We start from the raw sequence: 24,618 nt of genomic DNA, 5'->3' as shown, positions 1-24,618 counted from the left end.
TCTCTGCAAGCTTGGCCCTGGCCAAAGCGTTTTCTTTCACGGTCTCCACAGCTTGCCATCCCCGATGATTGCCCTCTAAAGCGTCGTAGCACTCGTCATAGAGGAGCCTGCTTGCCATGGCAGCCTCAAAAGAGAATAAAAAGGAATAAGCAAAAAGCAAGATAGCATGCAAACAAAAAGAAAGAGAGAAGCGAGCTACCGATACCTTTGCCGTGAAGCTGCATAGCAAGCCTAACATCTTGGTGGGTGTAGCATCTCTAATGGTTGTGTAAGTTCGTGGGGTGACAACATCCCTAGCCGCTAAGGCCCTGAGGCCAATGTGATCGGGGAGTTGATTGATCATCTCATCGATCGTAGCTTGGGCCGCCTCATCCATTTTCTTATTTTTCGACTAAGGCAATCCAAACTTACTCACCTCGGTAGTGCCTGCCTCGCTCGCAGGAGCGGACTTCTTCTTGGCCAAGTCCTTGGCCGCTACTTTCTGTAAGCCGCCAGCATGCATGGCGACCTCTTTGCTCGAGCCAACCTCTGCTTGGCCATCTTCTGCTTGCCTGAGCCCTCCTGAGGCTTAGTTGCTTTCATCTTCCCCGAGCCATCATGCTACTCGAGTGCTTTATGTTTTTTTGAGCCTTCAATTGGCTCAGGCGTCTTTTGGCTACCCCCTTTTGGGGCTTGGCGACGTTCTTCTCGTCGACTGCCTTAAAGGTAGTCGCGGGCTTTTTTGCGCTTGGGCCTCCCCCAAGCTTGCCACTGGCGCACTTTGAGTCGGTAGTGTCCGCGAGGCCAAAGCAGCTGGTGCCTTCATGGCGGCCGCAAGGGCCACTGTTTTGTTCTTGTTGCCCTTTGGCTTTTTGGCCCATATCTCTGCAAGGAAAAAGGCAAACAAATTAGCGACCTATTTGCGCAGGAAAGTAAACGTGAGCAAGTAACAACTTACCTTTTGCAAAGGCCGTAGGGAAGTTGGCCTATTCCTGAAAAAAAAACTGTATGCCTCAAATGAGGGAGCGTTAGAAGATCGTGGACGTTATGTTGATCGCTAGGAAGGTTGCTAAAACGTTGGAGCCTTTGTAAGCTCACGGTTGGAAGGTAGTTTTGTTCTACATTAACTACACAAATAAAATAGCTCGGTTAGTTGGAGCACAAAGCTCGAAAACAATCCTCGTGCACTTGGGAAGTCAAAACCTTACTTGCTTCTGTAGTGTAGACACCGGTCTCCTAGGCTTCGTAAAAGAAGTACTGCGAGTCCCAATGAGAGACATTGTTTAGGACGTCAATCAGCCCGTTGAAATGTACTTTCCTCGCCTTGGAAAGGTAGTTGTCTGTCTTGTCCCTTCTTAAGCCTAAATAGATGGACGAGTTCCTCGACAGATGGCTTGGCCAGATCAGCGATCATATACGCGATGTACATTGTGATGATAATCACGTAATTGACGACCAAGGACGATGTTGAATCGTCTTAGCACACTGTCAATGAAGTAGTGCGGGGGAACGAAAACCTCGCACCTGAGGAGGGTCTCAGCAATCGCCACCCATCCGGGCAGGGGATTCTTTTGAGAATTTTTCCCCGGAACCATCAAGTTGAGCTGGGGCATATAAACCTTTTTTATGCGCTCTAGATCCCCGATGGTAATCAAGGATCGAGGTTACTTTTGAAACCTATGAGCTGGGGACGGTTAGGAGTGAGCCAACTGGATCGAAGCTCAGTCGAATAAGCCCGTAGCGTCGGGGTCCAAACTTCAAGCGACAATTCTTCTGAGACCTCGGGGGACACATCCCCAAGAGCTGCTGAGCCCACTGGTGAATCGAACATGCGGTCTATGGTACAACTACTAGAGGAAGACATGGCTATAGCTCACTTTTAGGTACTTGAAAAAAGAGGTGAACATGTGTCAGAGCTCGAACAAATTGGTGATCAGTCTGCACTCGCTTTCATTTCAGACACCCGAGATAGCTCGTGCAATATGACGAAGGTATGCGATCTACTTGCGCTACCAACGGCCACCACGTTAAACCCTTGTAAAACCCGAGACCGCCGAAGATGCACCCAAAAACCCTACTAAAACCCTAAAACACACAATGTGGCTACTACCATCGCCACCCTTTGACGCAAAACTCGCAAAGAACGAAAGAAAGAAGGGAAAAGAACCTTACTGGAATGGGAGTGCTGGAAACTCACTGGAAAAACCACTGTGATGATGTAGAAATAACGGCGAAGAGAGCAAGAGAGTTAGAAAACATGTAACTATTTTGATGTTTTTGGCCACCTTTATAGTGGTTTGGATGGGAGACGAAAGGGTGGGGTTCAATCGTGGTTGTTGACCTATAATTGATCTTGACCCTTCATTCATCAAGTAATCTTAGCCCTTGGACGTGGCCACGTGTCGACCATCTGTGAGGAGCGATGAATCGTCAGACTGCTACAATAATAACCGTCGACAGCTGTTGTCGCTCACGCACGACGAAACGTGACAACCAAAGGCTGCAACATAAAATGCAACCCGACCACTCGAAAATAAAGACCCAAGTGTGAAATACGTCAGCCAAACATAAGGTTTACCTTGGAAGCCCGATCGAACATGCACTTAGAGACTTGCTAATAAAGCCAAGCTTGGCATCAAATCGAGCAATAGTCCTTGAAGCCCGAAACTAGCATCGAAAACTAGGGGGCAGATGCTGTGTGTGATTTTTTCAATAGGCTCAGGCTGACATGAGGATATAGCTCGACCTAGAATGAGCTCGGCAATGACGATTAATCGACCCAACATAAGCTCGTCGAGCTATAGCTCGACCTAGCATAAGTTAGTCATGATCAACTCAAGCAATCATTCAATCAATCCTCAGATTACTTCAGATCCCAGATGTTGTGGCAATGACTAGATCAACAGCGATTACTACGTAATCATAGCGCCGAATTGCAAGAATATCGGAATTCAATTCAGATCAATTATAGTCCCTTTAATTTCGCTATTTCCTTTGTACAAACCTTGTATATAAACCCCCTCAAACAATGAGGAAGGGGTTACAAATTTTTCATAGAAACTACATTGTAAGCTCTCATAGTAAATACAAAATCAGTGGATGTAGGCTTCAGAGTTAACCTCGTCGAACCACTTTAAAGCTCTCATTGTCTTTACTTTATTGCATTTTCACACATACATAGCTGATTATACTTAATCACGTACACATTAGTTCCGATCACGGCAAGGTCGATCGAATCTCGTTGGTTGGTGTAGAATTCTGTATGAACACTTCTTAAATCAGAACAGGTTTAACTGTTTTAATTATTAATTTTCTCTTGTTCTAACCAGATTTCTGTTAAAAAAGTCTACTCTCCGATTTTATTATATTATATCAATATCTTCATGTGTATGAACTCCAATGGAAGTTGTGTTCATACGTGTATTGTTATTTATCTTTGAGTTTTTTGCTTCTCCAATGAGCATGTGTTTAACACTTGTTTCTACATTTAATCTGAACTCATCATGCTTAGAATCTGTCAAAATGAATCTCAGCTTTCTCTTATGTAATCAGTACTGCTACATGGCCATAACATGCTCAACCTTCCTCACAAGAGAGTGTCTTAGGATTACAATGATATATAACAGAAGAAGACACATTAACATCAAAAGCATTGGTGTTCTTAAATTGGAGCAAGACAAGACTCTCTTTGGGATTGCAAATGATTGTTGAATTAACTTCAAAGCCAGCATACAAGAAGAAGAGGAGACAGTGAATTTGATAATGAAATTTGAATTCCATAATTCTCTCTCTGAAATATCAAAAGGAAGTGACAAGGAGATGAGAATCATATATATGTTATTTATTAGTCTTATAGGGATATCACAAAGATTTCCATATTCTTAACAGGGCAGTTGTGTCTCCATTGCCAAGTAATATCACGAGTTTGAACGCTAGAATCCTTTATGCATATACATAAACAATAAAGATAACATGCTGCAATTGCAAGTCTGTGAAGACCCACTATCAATCTTTTTTACTCTCATCTCATCTATACACTTTATTAGTATTGCATTTACACCATCAGAGTACTTTTCGAGAATTTAACTCATATAGGTCATTCATGTAACTAACAAATACACATAACAAGAAGAATAATTGAAAACAATTTGTTACAGGACATCTATTATCTGCGCCATGGGCTCCCCTGTTCTACATACAAGATTTCACCATCACCTTGTCACCGTAATTCTAAATTGATTGTCCAGACCTGTCAGTAAGAATGTGATGGAAAAGATTGGGTTAGCCATTTAATTATGTAAATCAAACTTTGTTAACAACATTACACGAATGCCTGTAGCCCAACAGCATTCGTGTAATGTTGTTGTCCAGACCTATCAGGGCATCTATTCCTTTTATTAACCATGAAAAGTTTTCAAAACCTACAACAAATTTAAAAGAAAAGCACCAAAAAAAAAAAAAAAAAAAAAGAAGACTTTCCTTTCTGTCAAAAATTACAATTTCAGTATAACGACGGTAAGATCCCACGGGATTTGGGTTAGTGCTCCTTGAGGAGAAACAATGACTCTGTTGTGTGTATCCTAATTCATGAATTTTCAACAATTTGGCGCTTTACATAAACGCGGGACTTTGGATTCATCAGGCTCATCAGGATCAAATAAGTAGTCATACCTGCCAAATACAATAACATAATCAATAAGAGTAGTGAAATTCCTCAATACAATTTTTGATAGAGAAGGGGAGAGAGAAATACGTTAGCTCGTCGGCAGCAGAAACGCTAGTCTTGGCAATGCGGACAATCCGACTCTCATCATCACCCACACTCATAATCGTCGCGTAGCAATTGGGCATACACTGTATCAATAAAGGGAATTAGGGACCCATAATAAGATATCATAACTGGTAGAGAAACAAGTAGCTATCTCAGGGGTGGAGATTCATAGCAAAGAGGTGAAATCCTGCATTATATATTAACTTAAATATGCATAACTTACCGAATGATTAATTAAGCAAGCCATGTTCCCTTTATCAGTGGCGTCAACAACTACCTCTTCACTGATCTTGAAAAGCTTGCACATTTTATCTCATAAGAAAAAAAGAGGCAGGATACATTGTTTGCTGTTTTATGATCATGTTATGTTTTCTCAAAGGTGCCAAAAGAGTGAACTCAGGGACTCATCTCAACATCAACACAACTTCTACATTTCAACTTAACGAGAAAAATTTGCAGATTACAAAAGCATAGGAAAGTTAACTCACATAGCAGTCTTTTCCTTCTAATCTGCAGCGGACCTCTCTCAAGTCTGCAATACTGCGCCTCACCTGTTCACCACGATACTTGAGAACCTGAAAAAACATGTGGCTGTTAATCTTTTTAAAGGAATCATATCATGACAAATACAAGCATAAAAATAATCTGTGTTCCATTCACACACTTTCTGGTAGCTAGGACCTTTGAAATGGTACATCAAATATGTTTTGGTAATGCCACTAAAAAACAACGGAAGAATTCCAGGCCATTGGACCTTCACTGACACCATAGACCTTGATAGAAATATGAGAAATTCATCCCAGAGAAAGTTTCCTTAGCTAACAAGCACTTGAATAAATGAAAGACATGCTTTTAAAATCCATAACTTGTTGACTCTTTTGATTCACATACCATTTCTCCTTCTTGAATATTTCTACACACAAAGAGGCCCCAGCCATGTATCCCAGATCTACCAAAGCAAACCCGGTCATTTTCGGTTCTCTGAAGAGGATGTGTATCCATAAAATAGTTAGAAAGACAGCTCAATGAGATAATAATTAAAAAGGTAAACTGATGAAGATAAATATTTGCCTGTAAGTGGTAAAGGCGTTCACGAAAAGAGGAAAAACTTTTAGGCTCCTCTACCACCTGTAAGAGGAAAAGAAAATGAGCAGAAAGGAGAAAACTACCATATTAATTTCTAGAAAATTCCAAAATTAAACAGCAAATGAATGAAACAATAAATCTCATAAAATATAAAAAGGACAAGACATTTACTCTGAATGTGTTCAAACTTTGTATTGTGCTTAAAGGATGATGGCAAGGTCCCATCACTTGGTGGGATGTGGCTTCTTCTTCTGCTCTCTAGCAAACAGAAACAAAATGAAAGTGAGAAGAACAAAGAGGTATACATACTTAGTCAAACAGATAAAACTTTCAATACATTACAAGTGTAACAACCCGGCCCACTGTCAAGACATTGGTACTCGTGATTCATTTCTAAGGATGAAGTCCGAATCAAGAGGGATGCATATAAATACACAATATCTTGACAATGGACTGGGTTGTTACAATAAGACTCAAAAATGGAATATGACTAAGCAATTAGCTAAGCATATAAAGATGAAAAAAATTGAGCATTCATGAATGACACCACACAAGTTTCATCATAAAAATAAGGATGACCACACTACATGAATATGATACCACACAAGTTCTGTAATAGCCATAAGGATAAACCGCACTTCATGTTAATAGTTATTTCAACACACTAGGGAAAACTAAATGAAGCTGCATGTTTTATTAGGATTGTCTTCCACTAGTAGATTTTGCTTGACAATATAATGTCATCCATCAAAACAGATATTCATCCACTGCTTGATTTAGATATTGACTAAAGAAAGAAAATCAACTTCAAGTTCTACTCTCCTATCAGAAAAGCTTAAAGAATTTTCTACTCCCTTTTACTTCCAATTAACCAACCAGAGACCTAAGATCATCTGTTAGTTGATCATTCTCTGGCAACATCCACAGAACTCTTCCAAAAGGCAATTCCAAAATTTAATAACCAAGTAGCACCCTTTGGACATAATGTACACTACAATATCTGTATTTACCATGTTGTTTTTCAACCTATTTTACATTCTGTGATCAGTAACCACCATAATGGATTTGCTTCACAGATCTTCAAAGATAGATACTATTTCAAGAATGATAAGAATTCGCCTAAAAACCTTTATATGTAAAATAATAATAATAATAAGTTTGGTACTTTTTTCAGGACTTCTTGGCGATTCAAATCAAAAGCACTAGACCACGTTACACCACCACCATAGCATTACGGCCATACTTAATGCAAAACACACATTATGGATTTACGAGAAATCAAATATATATAATTTTTTAACTGGAGATACCATACATGTCAAAAGATAGCACTGTCCATGACAGGGATCTTGATAGATCAATATTTTATAAGAGTCTAACCAAAAGACTATCCTCAAATGATAAATATACCTCCGACATGTAGACTTTGACAACTACACTATCAGTCAAAAATATTTCGATATTATATAACATCATACCGCAACTTTGAACCTAAAGCTAACGTTATTACATAAATCAATAATCACTATTGAAACAATCATCTTTTAGCGCAGAAATGATTATGCAACTATCTATCCATCCACAATAAATTCAAATTCATATAATTGATCATTCCAAACATCTAGAGACATGACTTGACCAAGTGATAATCAATGTGAATGAATTTAGAAATAAATAAAGAATTGATGTACAAACCCATTGTCCTAGTGGTAGCATGGAACCTCTCACCCTAACGCTAATCCGCCAATTTCTCAATTTGGAACCCGTATGTTTTTCCCATTCCCTGAGAGCTAGTTTTCCTGTTCCACAAGACCCACATTTGCATACAACTCTGAAACAGAAAATATAAAAGTGAACTTAAAACACAGAGACTTTTCTAAGTAGGGCAGCTAAAGGCCCAAAAAGATAAACCAATCATTATCTTTTTGGGTGGCGATTGTTTTACATTTTTGAGTGTTGAAGAGTCAAAAGAAGAGGAATCAAGCTGGTTACAAATTCTACTCGCTTGGAAGCGTTGTTTGCGGCTGCAAAATTAGGTGCTGCTATATTAAACCCCTTGAGATTTAATAAAAATAACAAAAAATCTATTGTCGATACTTAGCCAGTTAGCCGTTAGTACATGGTTAAAATTTATGATATAAAAGGGTAATAAATATTTTACCTAAATGTCCCATAAAATGTTACACCCATAATTTTTTCTTTTCTCACAAATTTTCTCTTATAATTCTACGTAACAGTTTATAATTGGTCAATTACAATTTATTAAATATAACCCATGACAACTGACTAATTACGAATTGTCACATCAGAGTTATGGGAGAAAGTTTGTGAAAAGAGTTTATAGGTATTACTCAATTGTCCCTCTGCCTTTTATTTTAACACCAAAAATAAACAATAGGGGCTCTTTTGTTATTTTTATAACCTACAAGGGGATTGTTGATATTTAATTATACCTAATGGGAATTTATTTATTTATTAACCCTAAAGAAAATGGTAGAGAGAGAAGAGAAAGAGAAAACTAAAAAGGGTGTAAAAAGAACATTATCTCTGAAATGCATTGAAGAAAAAGAAGAAAAGTGTTCAGAGATTGAATAAGGAATTGGAGGAGTTTATACTGAAGAAATTAGGTAGCAAGGAACTTCAACTTCTTATACGAAAAAGGTTGTAAGCTAGTAATCTAAGTAAGAATCACAATCATCTTTCGATGCCATTAAAAAAAAAAAAAAAAAAAAAAAAAAAAAAAAAAAAAAAAAATTCAAAGCAAAATTCATAACGGATGAAGACCATGCAAGAATCAACTTGGAGAAGAATATGCCAACGAGTGAAGAAGAGATGAAAATAGTTGAAGAGAGAAAGAAAAAGGGATTTATTTGGGTTGTCGAACCGTGTCTTGAAATATCAAAGATGAGTTTGAGCAAGTGGAAAATGAATGGTAATTCATGTTATGCACTTATTGGAGGGTGGAATGAAGTGAAGATGAGGAATAAACTTGAGAAAAAACCAGATGATTCAAATTTGGTCTTTTAGGGTTGATGAAATGCATGCTTTGTTTTGCTTTTGTGAGAGTGAGTAAGTAGGGTGAAATTGCTGCAATTACAAGTCGAAGTACAGGATTCATCGAAGCTAAGTTTCATTCACCTGAAACGTACATCTATTAAGTTAAAAAGACATTAAATTGGCCTATAATGGAAGCATAGAGGACTCCCAAATAACTTCCAAAAGCTAAGTTTAGTTGAAATCCAAAATCTGCTCCATATGAACTTTTGTACACTATTGGCTTGAGGCAGTGATATATTGTAAATGCAAAGTTTACATAAAAAGAACACAAACAGAGAAAATTATGAAACTTCCCCTGCTGATACTGAACTGTGCTTATACTTGCTTCTATAAAGTTATCTCATGGAAACTAAAGTATATTGTCCTCTATTTTTGAGTCTTTTGCTTCTCCAATCAGTAAAGATTTACATAAACTGTTGTTTCTACTTTTAATCTGAATTCATCATACTTAGAAATTTTCACAATGAATATCACTTTTTCTTTGTAATAAGTACTGTTACATGCACATAACATACGAAGACTTTATTCCATTTGCAGAATTCAGATTTTACAGCAATATATTCTGGATTTATTGTTACAACAAAGTTAACACTTCGAAATTAAAAAAAATACATTTCGAGAATTGAAACCAACAACATTCTCAACAAACATACTCATACAAACACATCAACTCAAATATAAAACCATGACGAGAAGTTCTTGGTTGCCTTCCTGTCTCAACCAAACATCACCTGCTGAAAAAAACAAAATAAAAAAATTACTGCAATAAGCTTAAAGATAACTAACAATTACAAACATTATCATAGTTTCAAAGACATGATTTAATTAATTCTATGGAATCACGCAATACTGACTAAGAAATATACTTACATTTTTTTTTTTTCATGGATTTCTTCTACCTTCCAATTCTTCTAACAATCTTTTGTACTCTGGCTTCAACCATTCTTACGAGCCACCAAGGTTTACCCGTTGTGAATACAATGTATCCTATGGACAAACCAATCACCACCCCACTTCCATAACCCATCATCGCAATTTTCCAATCAAATTCACTTGAATTATCATCTTCTCCTTCTGAAAATGCAGGTGGTAATTGCGGCCTCGGATCATTGTTGCATTTCGTTGGCAATGGCCTTCCACACAATCCTTTGTTCCGGATGAAGTAATCACTTTGAAATGTCTCAAATTGACCGCCTTGAGGGATGGGTCCCGAAAGTTGATTATGTGAAAGATTTAATAATGAGAGGAATGTAAGACTTACCAATTGCACAGGAATTCTTCCACCAAGCTTGTTTGAAGAGAGATCTAATGATTCAAGAGCAATTGAATTCCCCAATGAAGATGGAATATTACCTGTTAGGCTATTGTGAGCAAGATTGAGCACTATGAATGATTTGAAGTTTCCAAGAATTTCAGGAATCTTTCCCTCAAAATTATTGTGTGACAGATCAATGGATGTAAAATCGTTAGAATCCTAGTCATTTCAATATCCAGCCCTTTCATTGTCACAACTACGGAATCTTTATAATACTCATCTCCAATATAATAGACTCCAGTTTCATTATTGGAAACATGCATCATTGCTCCCAAAGTTTCAAACAATTTTCTGGGCAAAAAACTTTTGAATTCATTGTGAGAGAGGTCTAGAATCTGCAAGTTGGAGAAATGAAATAGAGTTTTGGAATCCTGTATGGGACCGTAAAATCTATTAGACCTCAAGACAATAACTTTCAGCTTCCGAAGAGTTCCAAACCAATAAGGAAACATATCAATTATCTTGTTATTTCCTACATTCATAACCTCCAGTTGGCTACAATTTACCAAGGATCTAGGCAAACGCCCTTCCAACTCATTACCATTTAGATCAAGACTCACCAACCAACTTCCATTTGTAAACGTATCAGGAATGCTACCGTGAAGTTTATTCTTCTGCAGGTGCAACATAACAAGCCCCATGCTCCTGAAACATTGTGGAATTCTTCCATTCAAATTGTTATTAGACAAGGAAAGATACTCAAGGGAACTCAAATTGCAAATAGATGGAGGAATCAACCCAGTCAAATTATTATTAGAAACTAGGAAAATATGTGTTCCAGGTGGTGGAGCCAAAAGTGATCCTTGGAGCATGTTGTTTGAAAGATCAAGAATTTGAATATCTCTCCAAGGGTGGTCCTCTATATATGTCAGGAAATTGTTGGCAAGATTCAGAGAAAACAAATTCTTAAATCCTCTCGACTCAGATTTCAAAATCCTACCGCGAATTTTATTGTTGGAAAGATCTAAATCATTCAAACCCTCTAAGGTTCCCAAGTTACTTGGGAATTCACTTATGTTGCAAGAAGACATTAGGAATGATTCAAGAAGGGATGAGGTATTTTTGACACACTTGTTGGAACTTAATGATAATAGGCTATTATATGAAAGAATAATCCCCCGAAGGTATGTAGTTGCAGTAATATGTCCAATTGGATAGTGCCACTGAAGTTATTTGAGGAAAGATAAAGAGAAGTTTCTCAAGTTTAAACATGGAACTTGGAATTGAACCACTTATCTTATTATTACTCAAATCAACATCAGACAATGAATTAGACGGCTCGAATTGGTCAATAGGAGCGGAGAATGTATTATCATTGAGTTGTAAACTCTGCAAAGATGGCAAACTGAACAACTCTGATGGCATTTTACCACTGAGAAAGTTATGAGACAAGTCTATGTCGGTTAAATACGGAAGACGACTCACATGATAAGGGAGGGGACCACTAAAATTATTCCATGAAAGACTTAAAAATGTCAGCTTACTAAGGTTACCAAAATTTGGAATCTGACCTGCCAACGAGTTGATTGAAAGTTCTAAATAAGTAAGCTGCTCTAGCTTTGATATTGATGATGGGACTTGACCGGTTAAAGCATTTTCATCGAGCCACAAAGCAGTGAGTTGAGTGAGGTTCCCAAATGATGCTGGAATTGGCCCTGTGAAAGAACAACTTGGAAGAAATATTCCTTCCAAGAATTTTAAGTTTCCAATTGAATCCGGTATTTCTCCTTTGAAACTTGTGTAAGAGAGATCCAACAACCTAAGTGGAGTGCTCCAATTGGACTGCGGAAAAAACCCCGTTAGATCTTTGTTATCAGATAAACGGAGTATGTGAAGGTTTGGTAGGCGAAAAACATTCGCTGGGGTTTTCCCATGCATTGTAGTGCCGTCGAGTGAGAGAGATGAAATCGAAGAAGATAAGTTCGATAGATACTAAATACATATCAAGACGGGTAAGACGAACAGCACTTAATTTTGTAAGATTTTGCACCAGCAACTCAAAATTTTGTGGCTCAAATCTCAGCGAGCGGGATTCAAGATTATCACTAAGATCAAGTGAAACCAATTTGGATAGGTGAGATATTTCAAAAGGTACTAGGCCAGAAAATCCGGAAGTAGAAAGGTTAAGATGCGTTAAATCTCTTAACAAAACAAACACAGATGACATTGGGGAACCGTCAAAAAAATTATAATCAAGATTGAGCCATTTAAGGTGGGAAAGTTGGAAGAGAGTGTTGTTGTCGAGGATGGTACCTCTCAAACAACTGAAACTGAGGTCCAGGCCAATTACATTACCTGTTGCATTATCACATGTTACTCCTTTCCAAAAGCAGCAATCTGTACGCTCCACCCAAGAGAGTGTCTGAGGAGTACAAACATCTTCAGCAGAAGAAGACACAGTAACATTAAATGCATTGGTGTTCTTAAATTGGAGCAAGGCAAGACTCTCTTTGGGATTGCATATGACTGTTGAATTGACTTCAAAACGAGCATACAAGAACAAGAAGAGGAGGCAGAGAACTTGATTATAATGAAATTTGAATCCCATTATTCTCTTAGAAATCAAGAGAAAATGGCAAGTTATGTTGAATAGGTAAATGAGATAATGAGAATCATGGAGTTTGGATATGTAATTTTATAAGAAGTGTGGGATGAAATGTTACTGTATCATTGACTTAAAGAAGACTTGATACAAGATCCTCCATCACTAAAGAACACACACTGCAAACTTTTTGAAATTTTGAAAGGCTGCAGGAGATTCACTCATTTCAACTTTTCATCTTTTCCACATTGAACATTGTTGATGCGTGATTTTTACACCAACGAAACGCACGTGTAAAATACTGAGCTGGCCCAAAAGACACACGTGAATATAAGGAAATATCAGTAAATACGAATGGGAACAACTTTTAAAGTGGTTCGGATGCTAAGGAAGAAAGTATTATGTCCACTGTGATTTTATTAATGATAGGAGTTAGGTCGCATTAGCTGACTGACTTACAAATGATAGTACAAGTGAGTGAATGCTATAAATTATAGAGACAGAGTGAGAGGCTAATCAAGAGTAAAAATGAGCAAATCCCTTGAATGAGAGATGAGCTCTCAATTTATAGTGGGATACATTGAGCTAATGATTATTGAATCTGTGAGTTGATGGGATTATCCGTGTAAATCCTTCTTTATGTCACATTGCCCACCTTCTAGAGTGATTTACGCGATTTGGAGCAGGGATTGGACACGTGGGATCACCATAGCTTCTGGCTGGTCTGGCGCGCACCTATTGTTTTGACAGAAGCAAGCTGTCCCTTTCCTTACGTGACTCGGCAGTGGGTGTACCCATGCTCTGACTTTTGCATACCGACTGGACCTTACGTCAGCCTTACATTTTTCAGGCATAACAGAAGTCCCTTAGTTTTTAAGGTTTGAGGATCGAACCTTGGAAACTATAAGCCATGTCATGATTGGATGATTTCTGGAAATTCTGGAAATTTCGACCTGTTTGAAAGTAGGTCGGGGTAGCACTTTTTGCGAACACGACCTCGCATGGTCATTGTTTGCAGAGGATGAGCGACTTGACTTTGTCGGGCGTTATTTGTTGTGCTTTAGGGATGGATGCATTTAATGAAGCAGTCTCTGCGTTGACAGATGTGTCCTGTCCGTGATAAGTGCCAACCAGGTGCATTAAATGCGTTGTATGCTGACATGGTACCACTTTATCAGAACATTAAATGTGTGACATGCTGAAACGATAACCCTTATCACAATATTAAATGCAGATTGGGGCGCAATTAATGCTGGGAGAGAGAGAGAGTCGTGGCTTGAGTTTTTCAACAGAAAAGATGAAGATTTGATTTTTCTTTAATCGTGACGCTCACTCTTCCTCACTGATTTGTGATATGTGGTCGTGATCAACGGTGAGAAATTTTGCCGCCCAAACGTTGTTTTGATTCCGAGAAAAACAGACGTCATTTCATGCACTATAAAAACTCAGATCTTTCTCAGGCAATGTCACCACACTCGTCTTTTTCACAGAGAGCAAGAGATTTTCGCAAGCTTGGAACCTTTGTTTTCCAAACCAGCGTTTTTCCTATATTTGAAGTAGAAGCTATTTTCGTACTCCGAGAGGTAAGAATCTTTCTCTGTTTTTGTTTTCTTTTTTCCACGATGGGTAAATGGCGTTAGTCTTCCGGTAACTCATTGGAGACGAGATGCTCATGTCGGGTTCGAGCCATGAATGGTGGCTCGAATCATTCTGTTAGGGTTTTCTCTAGGTTTTAGGGAGTTTGCTTTCTTCCACGTCATCATACAGAGTATAGTACGATGGCTAAATGACCCCCCTGCTTGTCGCTTTTACAGACCAGTAGAATGGACCCCTCAATGACCAAATCCGAGGAAGGAACCGGTTCGTCTTCTCAGGGTGCTCCGAGTGTCACTCCTGAGGTCTACTCCGTACTTACCAGGGAAGAGCTCGAGAGGGTAATAAAACAGTATGGTATCGACATGGAAGTTTTTCGCGATGTGGCCCACTCGTCGTGACACCCATCAAGTGGGATGGCTACGATCTCCGAGGAGATCATCAAGGGTGGGGGGTTGATCCCCTTCCACCCTTTTATCAGGTCATTTTTGGATCACTTCAGGATCGCACCGATGCAGCTCACGCCGAACGTGTATGTGATGGCTGTTGCCATGTATATCGCGTGTCGCGAGAACGGGCTCGGCGAACTGACCGCTATGGAGCTCGGCTCCTCGTATTTTTTGAAAAAAAAGCAAGGACAAGGATTCTTATTACTTGTGCAAGCGACCTACTATAGCCGAGGGGATACATAGCTACCCTAGCAATGCGGGGGCCTACGAAACGAAGTTTTTCTTCTTTCGTTGCGATGGCCATTGCCGCTTTCAAAACCCGAGTAGGCTCTTTTTCCTTGGCGAACTCATAAAATTTAGAATGCATTATCTTTCTAATGACCTGTTTCTTTTCTGGCAGTTAACAAGACAATCGACCTAGGGCTGCTCTTCGATCCAGATAGGATCGTATCTTTCGGCTTCCTGCCTGAAGGCAGTCGCAATGCAAAAAAGCTCGTGAAGACTACGAATCTGTGAAAATATGATTTCTTCAATGCAAACGCGTCTTTAGAGCCCCCATTGAGTAAGACTTGTTAACTGGATCTCTTCTGGTCGTGAAATGAAATACTTTTGCTAATGATGCTTGCATGCAGTGACCATGCTTCCGAAGGAGTCAGAGCCGCTGTGACGAAGGCAATTCAACTTTCCGCTGTTAAGGACCGCCAAGGTGACCGATGCTACTCTTGCCAATCCCTCGGCTGAAGGTGCCACATCGGACCCCCCGGTGTGACCTGCTAGAACTTCTTAGCGTCAACCTTTGGAGGACGGACCAATCCGACTAGCGAAAACTTCCCAGCCATCGGCTGCTCACCTGAGGCTAAAGACAACGGCTCAACGAGCGAAAAAGAAGAGAAGGCAAATTCAGGTCGAAGAGTCAGAGACCGAATCCTAGGGTGATCAACCCGAGAGGTCACAACCGGACATCGAGAGGAGGTCGGGTAAGGAACCGACGGGCGACACGACCCTTGTGGAAAGCGCGAAGAAGGAAACTCCAGTGCTGGACTCGCTGGGGAACCTGCCGGAGTACCTGCAGCCGATAGTCTACAGTTTGCTGGAATGCGAACTCTCAGAAGCATTCGAGCAGTTCATAGGTTCCAGTGACATGGACCTAATGTCCACATTGGTCCAGCACTTAAGTAAGGTGAACGAACTGTCCTTGGCAAGGACTTCCCTTAGTTTCTTTTGATAAGCTGACTTTTATCTTTTCTTGTTCGCAGGCCCTGCTTTCCATGCAACTGTCCCTGGAGAAGGTTCGGTTGGGAGCTGTAAAGGGGGAGGTCGCACTGAAGGAAAAGAACGCAATGCTCAAGCGAGGCCTGGAAGCCGCTGAGGCAGAAAGAAACCTATCTTCTGAGTCAGCGAACCGATACCTGAGCGAAAGGGACGCGGCTCTTCGCACAGTGGACTTCCAAAAAGCCGAGCTCGAGAAGCATGTGGAAGAAGTAAAAGAGCTTCAAAGGACCATAGCCATACTCTCCAAGGAGATTGGAGAGCAGGACCAGGAGCTCAAATCGACCTTTATGCGGGCTTCACGAGCAGAACAAGAGAGGGATGCCTCCGAGAAGTAAAGACAAGCTCTTGAGGCCGAACTCCAAGTGAATCAGGGAAAAGTTGCTTCCCTGACCGAAGAGATGCAGAATCAGGCAACGGAGGTCGAGGAGAAGTCTGCCGAATGGGCGATTGAGTCCATCTATGCCTTGCGGCTGAAGAATCCGCTCCTTGATATGTCCGACCTCCCGGAGGACTGGTAGGAGACTCTTAGGTCCATGGCGTGGTAGGATGATGAAGCGGCGGCCGCCCGAAGATCCCTAGCCGACCAGCCTTAGGATAATAAGGTCGTTCCTCTAGGAGTTAAATCAGGGCTAACACTCGTACCATTTTGCCTGCTGTACTCTTCACATTAATGAAATACATTTTGCTTTTACAATTTTTGTTCGCTTTATTATAGATAGAGTTCACATGGTCTACAATATTGGAACAAGTCTATGCGAACATGATAACACATTTATACGAACAAGATTACATGCGAAGATTGTTACAAGCGAACAGAATAATACTTTACAAGGAAATAATTTACAAAGATCAAAAATTAATTTACAAGGAAAATTGAGTTCGGAATTACTGATAGTAAGGTCGAAGATGCTCAACATTCCAAGCTCGGGGTACTTTGGAACCATTCAGCCTTTTGAGATGATAAGTCCCTAGTCTTATCACTTTGTCGACACGGTATGGACCTTCCCAGTTCGGTCCTAACACTCCCACACTTGGTTCCCTTGTACCAAGAAGAACTTCCTTCAATACAAGGTCACCGACCTGGAAGTCTCTTCGTTTGAACTTCGAATCAAAGAACCTCTTCATGCGTCACTGATAGGCTACTATTCTTAGCGATGCCTTGCTGCAATGTTCTTCAACAAGGTCTAGACTTGCTCTCATAAGCGCTTTGTTGTCGGCCTCATTGTATAAGTCTCTCCGAAGTGAACTAATTCCTACCTCCACAGGGATTATCACTTCGCAACCATATGTTAGCGAAAAAGGGGTTTCTGAGATAGAGGTTCTCGGAGTTGTCCTGTATGTCCATAGGACTTCGGGGAGATCGTCGGCCCAATTCCCCTTGGCTGGGCTAAGCTTGGCCTTTAGAGTGTGCTTGATAGTTTTGTTGACAGCTTCAACTTGACCATTTGCTTGTGGTCTTGCGACTGAGGTAAATTTTTTATGGATGCCTAGCTCATCGCAAAACTGCTTGAACTCCTCTTTGTCGAACTGCTTTCTGTTATCCGAGATGAAGGTATGAGGAATTCCGTAATGGCACACAATATTCTTGAAAATGAAGTCTTTGAGTTTCTTGGTCGTGATCGCAGCTAGCGGTTCTGCTTCCACCCATTTGGTGAAGTAATCTACCGCGACCACGGCATATTTGACTCTCCCTTTACCGACTGGCATGGGACCGATGAGATCGATTCCTCACATGGAAAATGGCCAGGGGCTAGTCATTGTTATCAGTTTGTGGGAAGGAGCTCGCGGTATGTTCGCGAACCGCTGACATTTGTCACATTTCTTGATAAAGTTGTAGGTGTCTTCTTAGATTCGGGGCCAATAGTACCCTTGATGAACAACCTTGTTCGCAAGAGATCGTGCAGCGGTGTGATTACCGCAAATCCCTTCATGTATTTCCCTCATAATGTAATCTGCTTCGTTGTTGGTTACACATCGGAGGGGAGGAGCGCTAAACCCTCGCCTGTACAGTTGGTCCCCGATGAGGGTGTAACGAGCAGATCTTATTCGTAGAACCCTCGCCTCGACCTTATCATTAGGCAAGGTCCCATCCTTGAGGTACTAAATAATGGGAGTCATCTAGGAATCTGATTCTGTTACATTCACGGCATGTTCGATTGGACTGATACTAGGGGCCTCGATGAATCAAACAGGAATGCTATCCGGTGCTTCTGAGTCCAACGATGAGACTATCCTTGCCAAGACGTCTGCCACAGAGTTGTTGTCTCTAGGAATCTGGGTGATCGCGAAGTGCTTGAACGGCTCGAGTGCAGCCTTAGCTTCCTTCAGATAGTGGATCATATTCTCTTCCTTGGCTTGGTACTCTCCTAAGATCTGGTTGACAACCAGCATGGAGTCACTGTGGATATTGATCGTGATTGCACCAATTTCTCTAGCCAACCGCAATCCAGCGAGCAGAGCTTCATACTCGGCCTCATTGTTGGTTGCCTTAAATCCAAACCTTAGAAGACCGTGAATGCGAGCCCCTTCGGGACTCAAAAGGAGAAGACCTGCACCAGCCCTCTTTCTATTCGATGATCCATCGACGTAGAGGCTCCAGGTCGATACATTCTGAGCATTTTCCTGGATGGCTTCGCTGGGCTGTTACTCCGACTCACTTGGAAGATAAGAGAATTCTGAAATGAAGTCAGCAACAGCCTGCCATTTGATAGCCAATCTTGGCTTGTACTTTAGACCGAACTGACTTAATTCCATGGCCCATTTAAGGAATTTATCTGATGCCTCTGGCTTCTGGAGGACCTGTCTGAGTGGGTAATTAGTCATTACATGAATAGTATGGGCATGGAAGTAAGATCGCAGCTTTCTAGAAGCGATTAGCAGGGCATAGGCTAATCATTCCATTTTTGGATACCGCGTCTCGGCATCCAACAAATGCTTGCTCACGTAGTATACTAGCTATTGGACATTTTCCTTTTCCCAAAGTAAGGCTGCACTGACCGCGAACTAAGAGACGGATAGGTACAGCAGCAGGTTCTCTTGCGGAAGAGGCTTGGACAAAAGAGGTGGCTTCCTGAGGTGTTCTTGTATACTTTGGAATGCCTGTTCGCACTCGGGAGTCCATTATGAAAGACCAGCATGCATGCATGAAGAGTGGTGGAAATGCAGAAGAAAGCATGAAAGGATGGAAAAAAAAAAAAAAACGTTTTTCATGCAAAGCTTGAAAAGAGATTATACCTACTCCTTTTCTTTGGATTGATGAAGATTAGCCTCAAAAGGATGAAACCTCCACACTTTAACACCACCTTGAGAGATTAGAGAGTGGCCGTGGGTTATGGAGAGAGTTTCTTGTTTGTGTTTTTGTGAACTAGTCAAGAATGAACTGAACTAAACTAGTTTACATTAACAACCCATAAATTTACCCTTTTTACCCTTTAACTATTAAAAGGTTATTTTTGTTCATCTCATTAATCTTAACACTTTAAGATATAATAATTAAATATAATTAATTATTGCTTGACCATTGTAACCCTTAAAATGTCACAAAAAAATTTCTATGTAACTATTACTATAGAAATCCCGTCATTACCCTCGGAAGGTGCTAGCCCTCTTCGGATAATCATTTCTCTCTCTCATCCTTCTCTAACTTCTCAAGGCTATTGGTGTGACCATGTAGGTCCACCATGGATTAGCCATGAGCCGGTTCTGGATGAATCCGAAAACCTGTCCGGAGGCCCAACGACTATGGTAAACATCTAGCAATGTGCCATAGCCCCTAAACCACGATGAAGAAATACTTCATCGAACCCATTTCAGATCATAAGTACCATGCAGGTAAAGTCCCTCCATTGAGATATCCTAATCGAGCATGGATTCATGGAACGTCAAAATCCTAAACTCGATCTTCTACCGAATCGTCGATCAATATGTCTGGAATTCGTCATCGCAAACTTGCTTTTGTATGACTAATAATAGACTCTAGCCAGAGATTCTGTTTTTCGACATTTATCGATATTCGTCTAGGAACTCAAATCCGGATGGAGTCAATGGTACTCCCAATCCTATATATACGAGTCAATAGATCCCCTCTTGACCATCGTTCGTTTCCACATATGAAAAACGCATGACCAAATAGGCTTTATTATACCAAACATGATTAGTCTCGTACTTATACACCGTATGAACCATACGCATCCATATCGGATCCGACTACAATGTTTCAGGTCAAAGGACTACATCGTGCACTGATATAACCAAAAGATAAATCATTGACTACATGCTTTTCCAAGTGATTTGTCGTTATTCGGTCACGTTCGAAAAACAGTTCACCAACCGTTAATCCATACCAATGCCCCAGTGACATGACTATCATCGTCATCCGTACTTATATCAACTCATGATATCTTTCGGAAGCATCCGATATGCCTACTGTGCAATATAGTTGCCAAAATTATATTGCTTACAAAGGGAACCCTTTTCGATAATTCATTTACCGATTAAATGAATCATTTGGACAATTCATATACATACTTTATTTTAAATGCATGACTGAATAAAGGAAGCAATTTATATATATGAATTGAAGAACTCTTTCTTCCATTATTTATGATATATGTAGATACAAGACAAAATGCTCTGAAACCGATAACACGAATGGTTTCTAAGGCATACACTAATATACACTAACAAACTCCCACTTGCACTAAAGCCATTCGATGTTGTATCTCATCTCAAGATGATGGTCCAATTGCTTCAGTGTCATCGCCTTAGTCAGTGGATCAGCTATATTTTTTGCTGAAGGAGTCTTCAAAATCACAATCTCTCCAGCTCCAACGAATTCTCTCAAAATGTGATACTTACCCTAAATGTGTTTGGATTTTTGGTGTGCCCTTGGTTCCTTTGCCTGTGCAATAGCTCCAGTATTGTCACAGAACATGCTTATCGGGTAAGCCATGTTTGGAACCACACCAAGTTCAATTACGAACTTTAGCATCAAAACAGCCTCATTCGCAACTTCAGAAGAAGCAATGTATTCAGCTTCTATAGTGGAGTAAGTAGTAGTTGTCTGTTTGGAACTTTTCCAACTAACAGCACCTCCATTACATATAAAAATGTAACCTGACGTAAACTTTCTATCATCAATATCTGATTGGAAATCAGAATCTGAGTATCCTTGAATGTTTAACTCGGAACATCCATAACTCAGAACTAGATCCTTAGTTCTTCTCAAGTACTTAAGGATCGATTTTACAACCGACCAATGTTTCTCCCCTGGGTTTGACTGATATCTGCTCATAACACTTACAACATAAGCTATATCAGATCTTGCACATAGCATTGCATACATTAAGCTACCTACAGCAGACGCATAAGGCACATTACGCATCCGCTGCCGCTCTTCATCGGTCTTTGGACCCATCTCCTTAGAAAGATGAAGACCGTGAGTGAAGGACAAGAGACCTCTCAGTTCTCCATGCTAAATATTTTTAGCTTTCTCTATGTATAATTTCTGGGATAATCCAATTACCCTTTTCATTCTATCTCTATAGACACGAATGCCAAGGACATAGGTCGCTTCTCCTCAGTCTTTCATCAAGAAGGTTTTGGACAACCAAACCTTAACCTCTGTCATCATGCGTATATCATTTCCCATCAAAAGTATATCATCTACATATAATATGAGAAACATGATGGAATGATCTTTAACCCATTTGTATACACAGGGCTCATCCGGATTCTTGACAAAACCAAACGATTTGATTATGCCGTCAAATCGAATGTTCCAGCTTCTTGAAGCTTGCTTCAATCTATAAATGGATCGATGCAATTTGCATACCTTATGTTCAACAGAGGATACAAAACCTATTGGTTGTTCCATATAGATGTTTTCCTCAATAAACCCATTGAGGAAAGCTGTTTTGACATCCATCTGCCAAATTTCATAATCATGGTATGCTGCAATGGCTAGCATTATGCGGATGGATTTAATCATTGCTACAGGCAAGAAGGTTTCCTCATAATCCAATCCTTGTTTCTAAGTATAACCTTTCGCTACCAATCGAGTTTTGAAGGTCTCTACCTCCCCATCCTTGCCAACTTTTCTCTTATAGACCCATTTGCAACCTATAGGAACTATTCCCTCTGGTGGATCCACAAGCAACCATACTTGATTGGCATGCATTGATTCTATCTCAGAATCCATCGCTTCCAGCCATTTTCCTGAATCTCTGTCCATTATTGCTTCTTCGTAGCTTCTAGGATCATCACCATGATCATCTACTCCCACTAAGTAAGATTCAAAATCTTGCTCATGTAGGAACCCACATCTCTCTGCAGGTTTTGATATTCTAGAAGACTTTCGTACTGGAACCATAGTATCTGATACTGAGGTTCGCTGAATGGACATTCTATCTTCAGCAATCTCGGTTCTTGGCTCTTCGAACTCTTCCTTGAATTCAATATTTCTTCCAACACCGCCTTCCTCCAAGAACTCGTTCTCGAGGAAGCGCGCATTTTTACTAATCCAAACTCTTTGATCACTTGAGAAGTGAAAGTAATATCCTAAACTATCTTTAGGATATCCAATGAACCAACCCTTCTCGGATTTAACATCTAGCTTATCAGATTTAACCAATTTAACATAAGCTGGGTAGCCCCAAATCTTCATGTAGTTAGCTTGGACGTTTTCCATAACCATATCTCATACGGTGTTTTCTGGACAGTTTTAGACGGGACCCTATTAAGGAGTGCACAGCGGTCTGGAGAGCGTACCCCCACAGAGACATTGGTAAGTCTGTAAAACTCACCACGATTGTACCATATCCATAAGGTGATTCTCCTTTCAGACACTCCATTAAGCTGGGGTGTATAAGGAGGACAACTATGAGATGATCCCATTTTCTTTTAAGAACTCTTGAAACTCTATACTCAAGTATTCACCCCCACGATCGATTGTAGTTTTTAATACTTTTTCCAGTTTGATTTTCTACTTCATTCTTGAATTCTCTGAATTTTTCAAAGGATTAAGTTTGTATTTCATTAAAACAAATACCCATATCAGACATATCATCTGTAAAGTAATGAAGTATTCAAATCTCCTGGCTAAAGTACTGAATGGGTCACATAATCTGTTGTATGAGTTCAATAGTTCTTAGCTCGCTCTCCTTTACTCTTAAGGGAGACTTGGTCATCTTTCCTTGGGACATGGTTCACAGGTTGGATAGGGTTCAGAACCCAATGAGTTCAGGATCCCACTTTCTCCAAGTTGTATAATCTTCTCTCTCCTAATGACCCAATCTATGATGCCATAGAATTTTAGGATTTGATTCAGATCGAGTTCTTTTATTAGAAATGGTATTGATTGAAGCATAGTATTCAATTCTAAGACATACAAACCATTTGTATTCACAGCTTTACAACTAAAAAATTTCCAAAATGTATTGAACATCATTTCCATTAACAGTACAATAACCTGCTTTACACAAAGCAGAAATAGAAATGATGTTCTAGGGTTTTTTTCAAAGTACATACTTTAACAAATTCAAAACATGTCCTGAAGGTAGTCTTAGTGGGCAAGTCTCCATGGCCTCAGCTAAAACTCGTGTCCCATTTGCCATCCTCAAAATGATCTCGCCCTTTGTCACCTCAGAACTATTCTGAAGTACCTGCAAAGACATACAAACATGATGTTGCTGCTGAATCTAATATCCAGAAGACTACTGAATTACACTTAATTCATATTCAATCATAAGACAATGGTTGTACCTGCTTTTCCTTTGCCCTTCTCAGATGTTCAGGTATTGAGGACAGTTCCTGTTTCAGTGTCGATCTTCTCCACAGTGGAAATATTTTCCCTTTGCATTGGCCTTCTCTGCCTTTACCGCTAGCTTCTTGAAGCTTTATTCTTGGGTCCAACTTTTGGACTCTCTTTGGTAGCATTTGGGCTTTTTATTAGCCCTGCTAGTAGAGGCGGCAAAGACATCCTCATGTCTTTCCCTTTCACCTTTTGCCTGTGAAATTCTTTAAGCTCATTTAGCAATTCAGAGAGGTTTTCTCAATCCTATTGAGGTGTAGTTAGTTATAAACGGTTTATAACTTGGAGGAAGGGATTGTAGAATCAAATTCACTTGAGGCGGTCTGGCATGATCACCCTATATCCATCCGTTGATCTAATCCATTGATTATTTTAAGAGTATGATCAGTGGAGGTACCCTTCCTTCAACTTCATGCTAAAGAGGGATGCACATAATTCATACTCAACCACTCTGGATTTTCGCTATTCAACTCTTGTAGAGCTATGAGGATACATAAGCATTTGAAACCTCTTCATGCTAGTTTGAAGTTCTGTATTCATGGAGGCTAGCATGTAATTTTTAGCCCTCCTGCTATCTCTCTCCACTTTTCAAGAGCATCAAGCTCAGCTTGTGGAGCATCGGTCAATATCAAGTGGAAGAAGTGCTTCTAGGACATAGGCAATTCTTTCAAAATCTAGAACATTCTAAGATTCTTAGCCAATCTTTTAGGTTAGGTCCGGTTAACATGTATTATCCATTATCCT

The 24,618-nt window shown here is 40.0% G+C and overlaps 1 protein-coding gene across 1 annotated transcript; it reads right to left on the bottom strand.

Moving 5' to 3' along the window:
• Window positions 1–11,306: 11,306 nt before the first annotated feature.
• Window positions 11,307–12,756, bottom strand: LOC116113230 (receptor-like protein 53). Its single transcript, XM_031399381.1, has 2 exons — window positions 12,504–12,756; window positions 11,307–11,863 (listed from the first exon to the last, which is right to left on the bottom strand). Exons 1-2 carry the CDS (start codon window positions 12,754–12,756, stop codon window positions 11,307–11,309), a joined length of 810 nt encoding a protein of 269 aa, XP_031255241.1.
• Between the last annotated feature and the right edge of the window lie 11,862 nt (window positions 12,757–24,618).

This window comes from Pistacia vera, unplaced genomic scaffold (assembly GCF_008641045.1).
Source record: "Pistacia vera cultivar Batoury unplaced genomic scaffold, PisVer_v2 Contig676, whole genome shotgun sequence".
In the NCBI taxonomy this organism is placed as follows: Eukaryota; Viridiplantae; Streptophyta; class Magnoliopsida; order Sapindales; family Anacardiaceae; genus Pistacia; species Pistacia vera.
Note: the sequence above shows the minus strand (reverse complement) of the source record. Positions and strands in the feature narration are given on the sequence as shown.

Excerpts from the sequence above, each read along its gene's own strand:
- LOC116113230 (XM_031399381.1), bottom strand. The coding sequence starts at position 12,756 with ATGGGATTCAAATTTCATTATAATCAAGTTCTCTGCCTCCTCTTCTTG. Across the intron at positions 11,864-12,503 it reads AACATGTGATAATGCAACAG|GGCCAATTCCAGCATCATTT; the intron begins GTAATGTAATTG and ends GTTCTTTCACAG.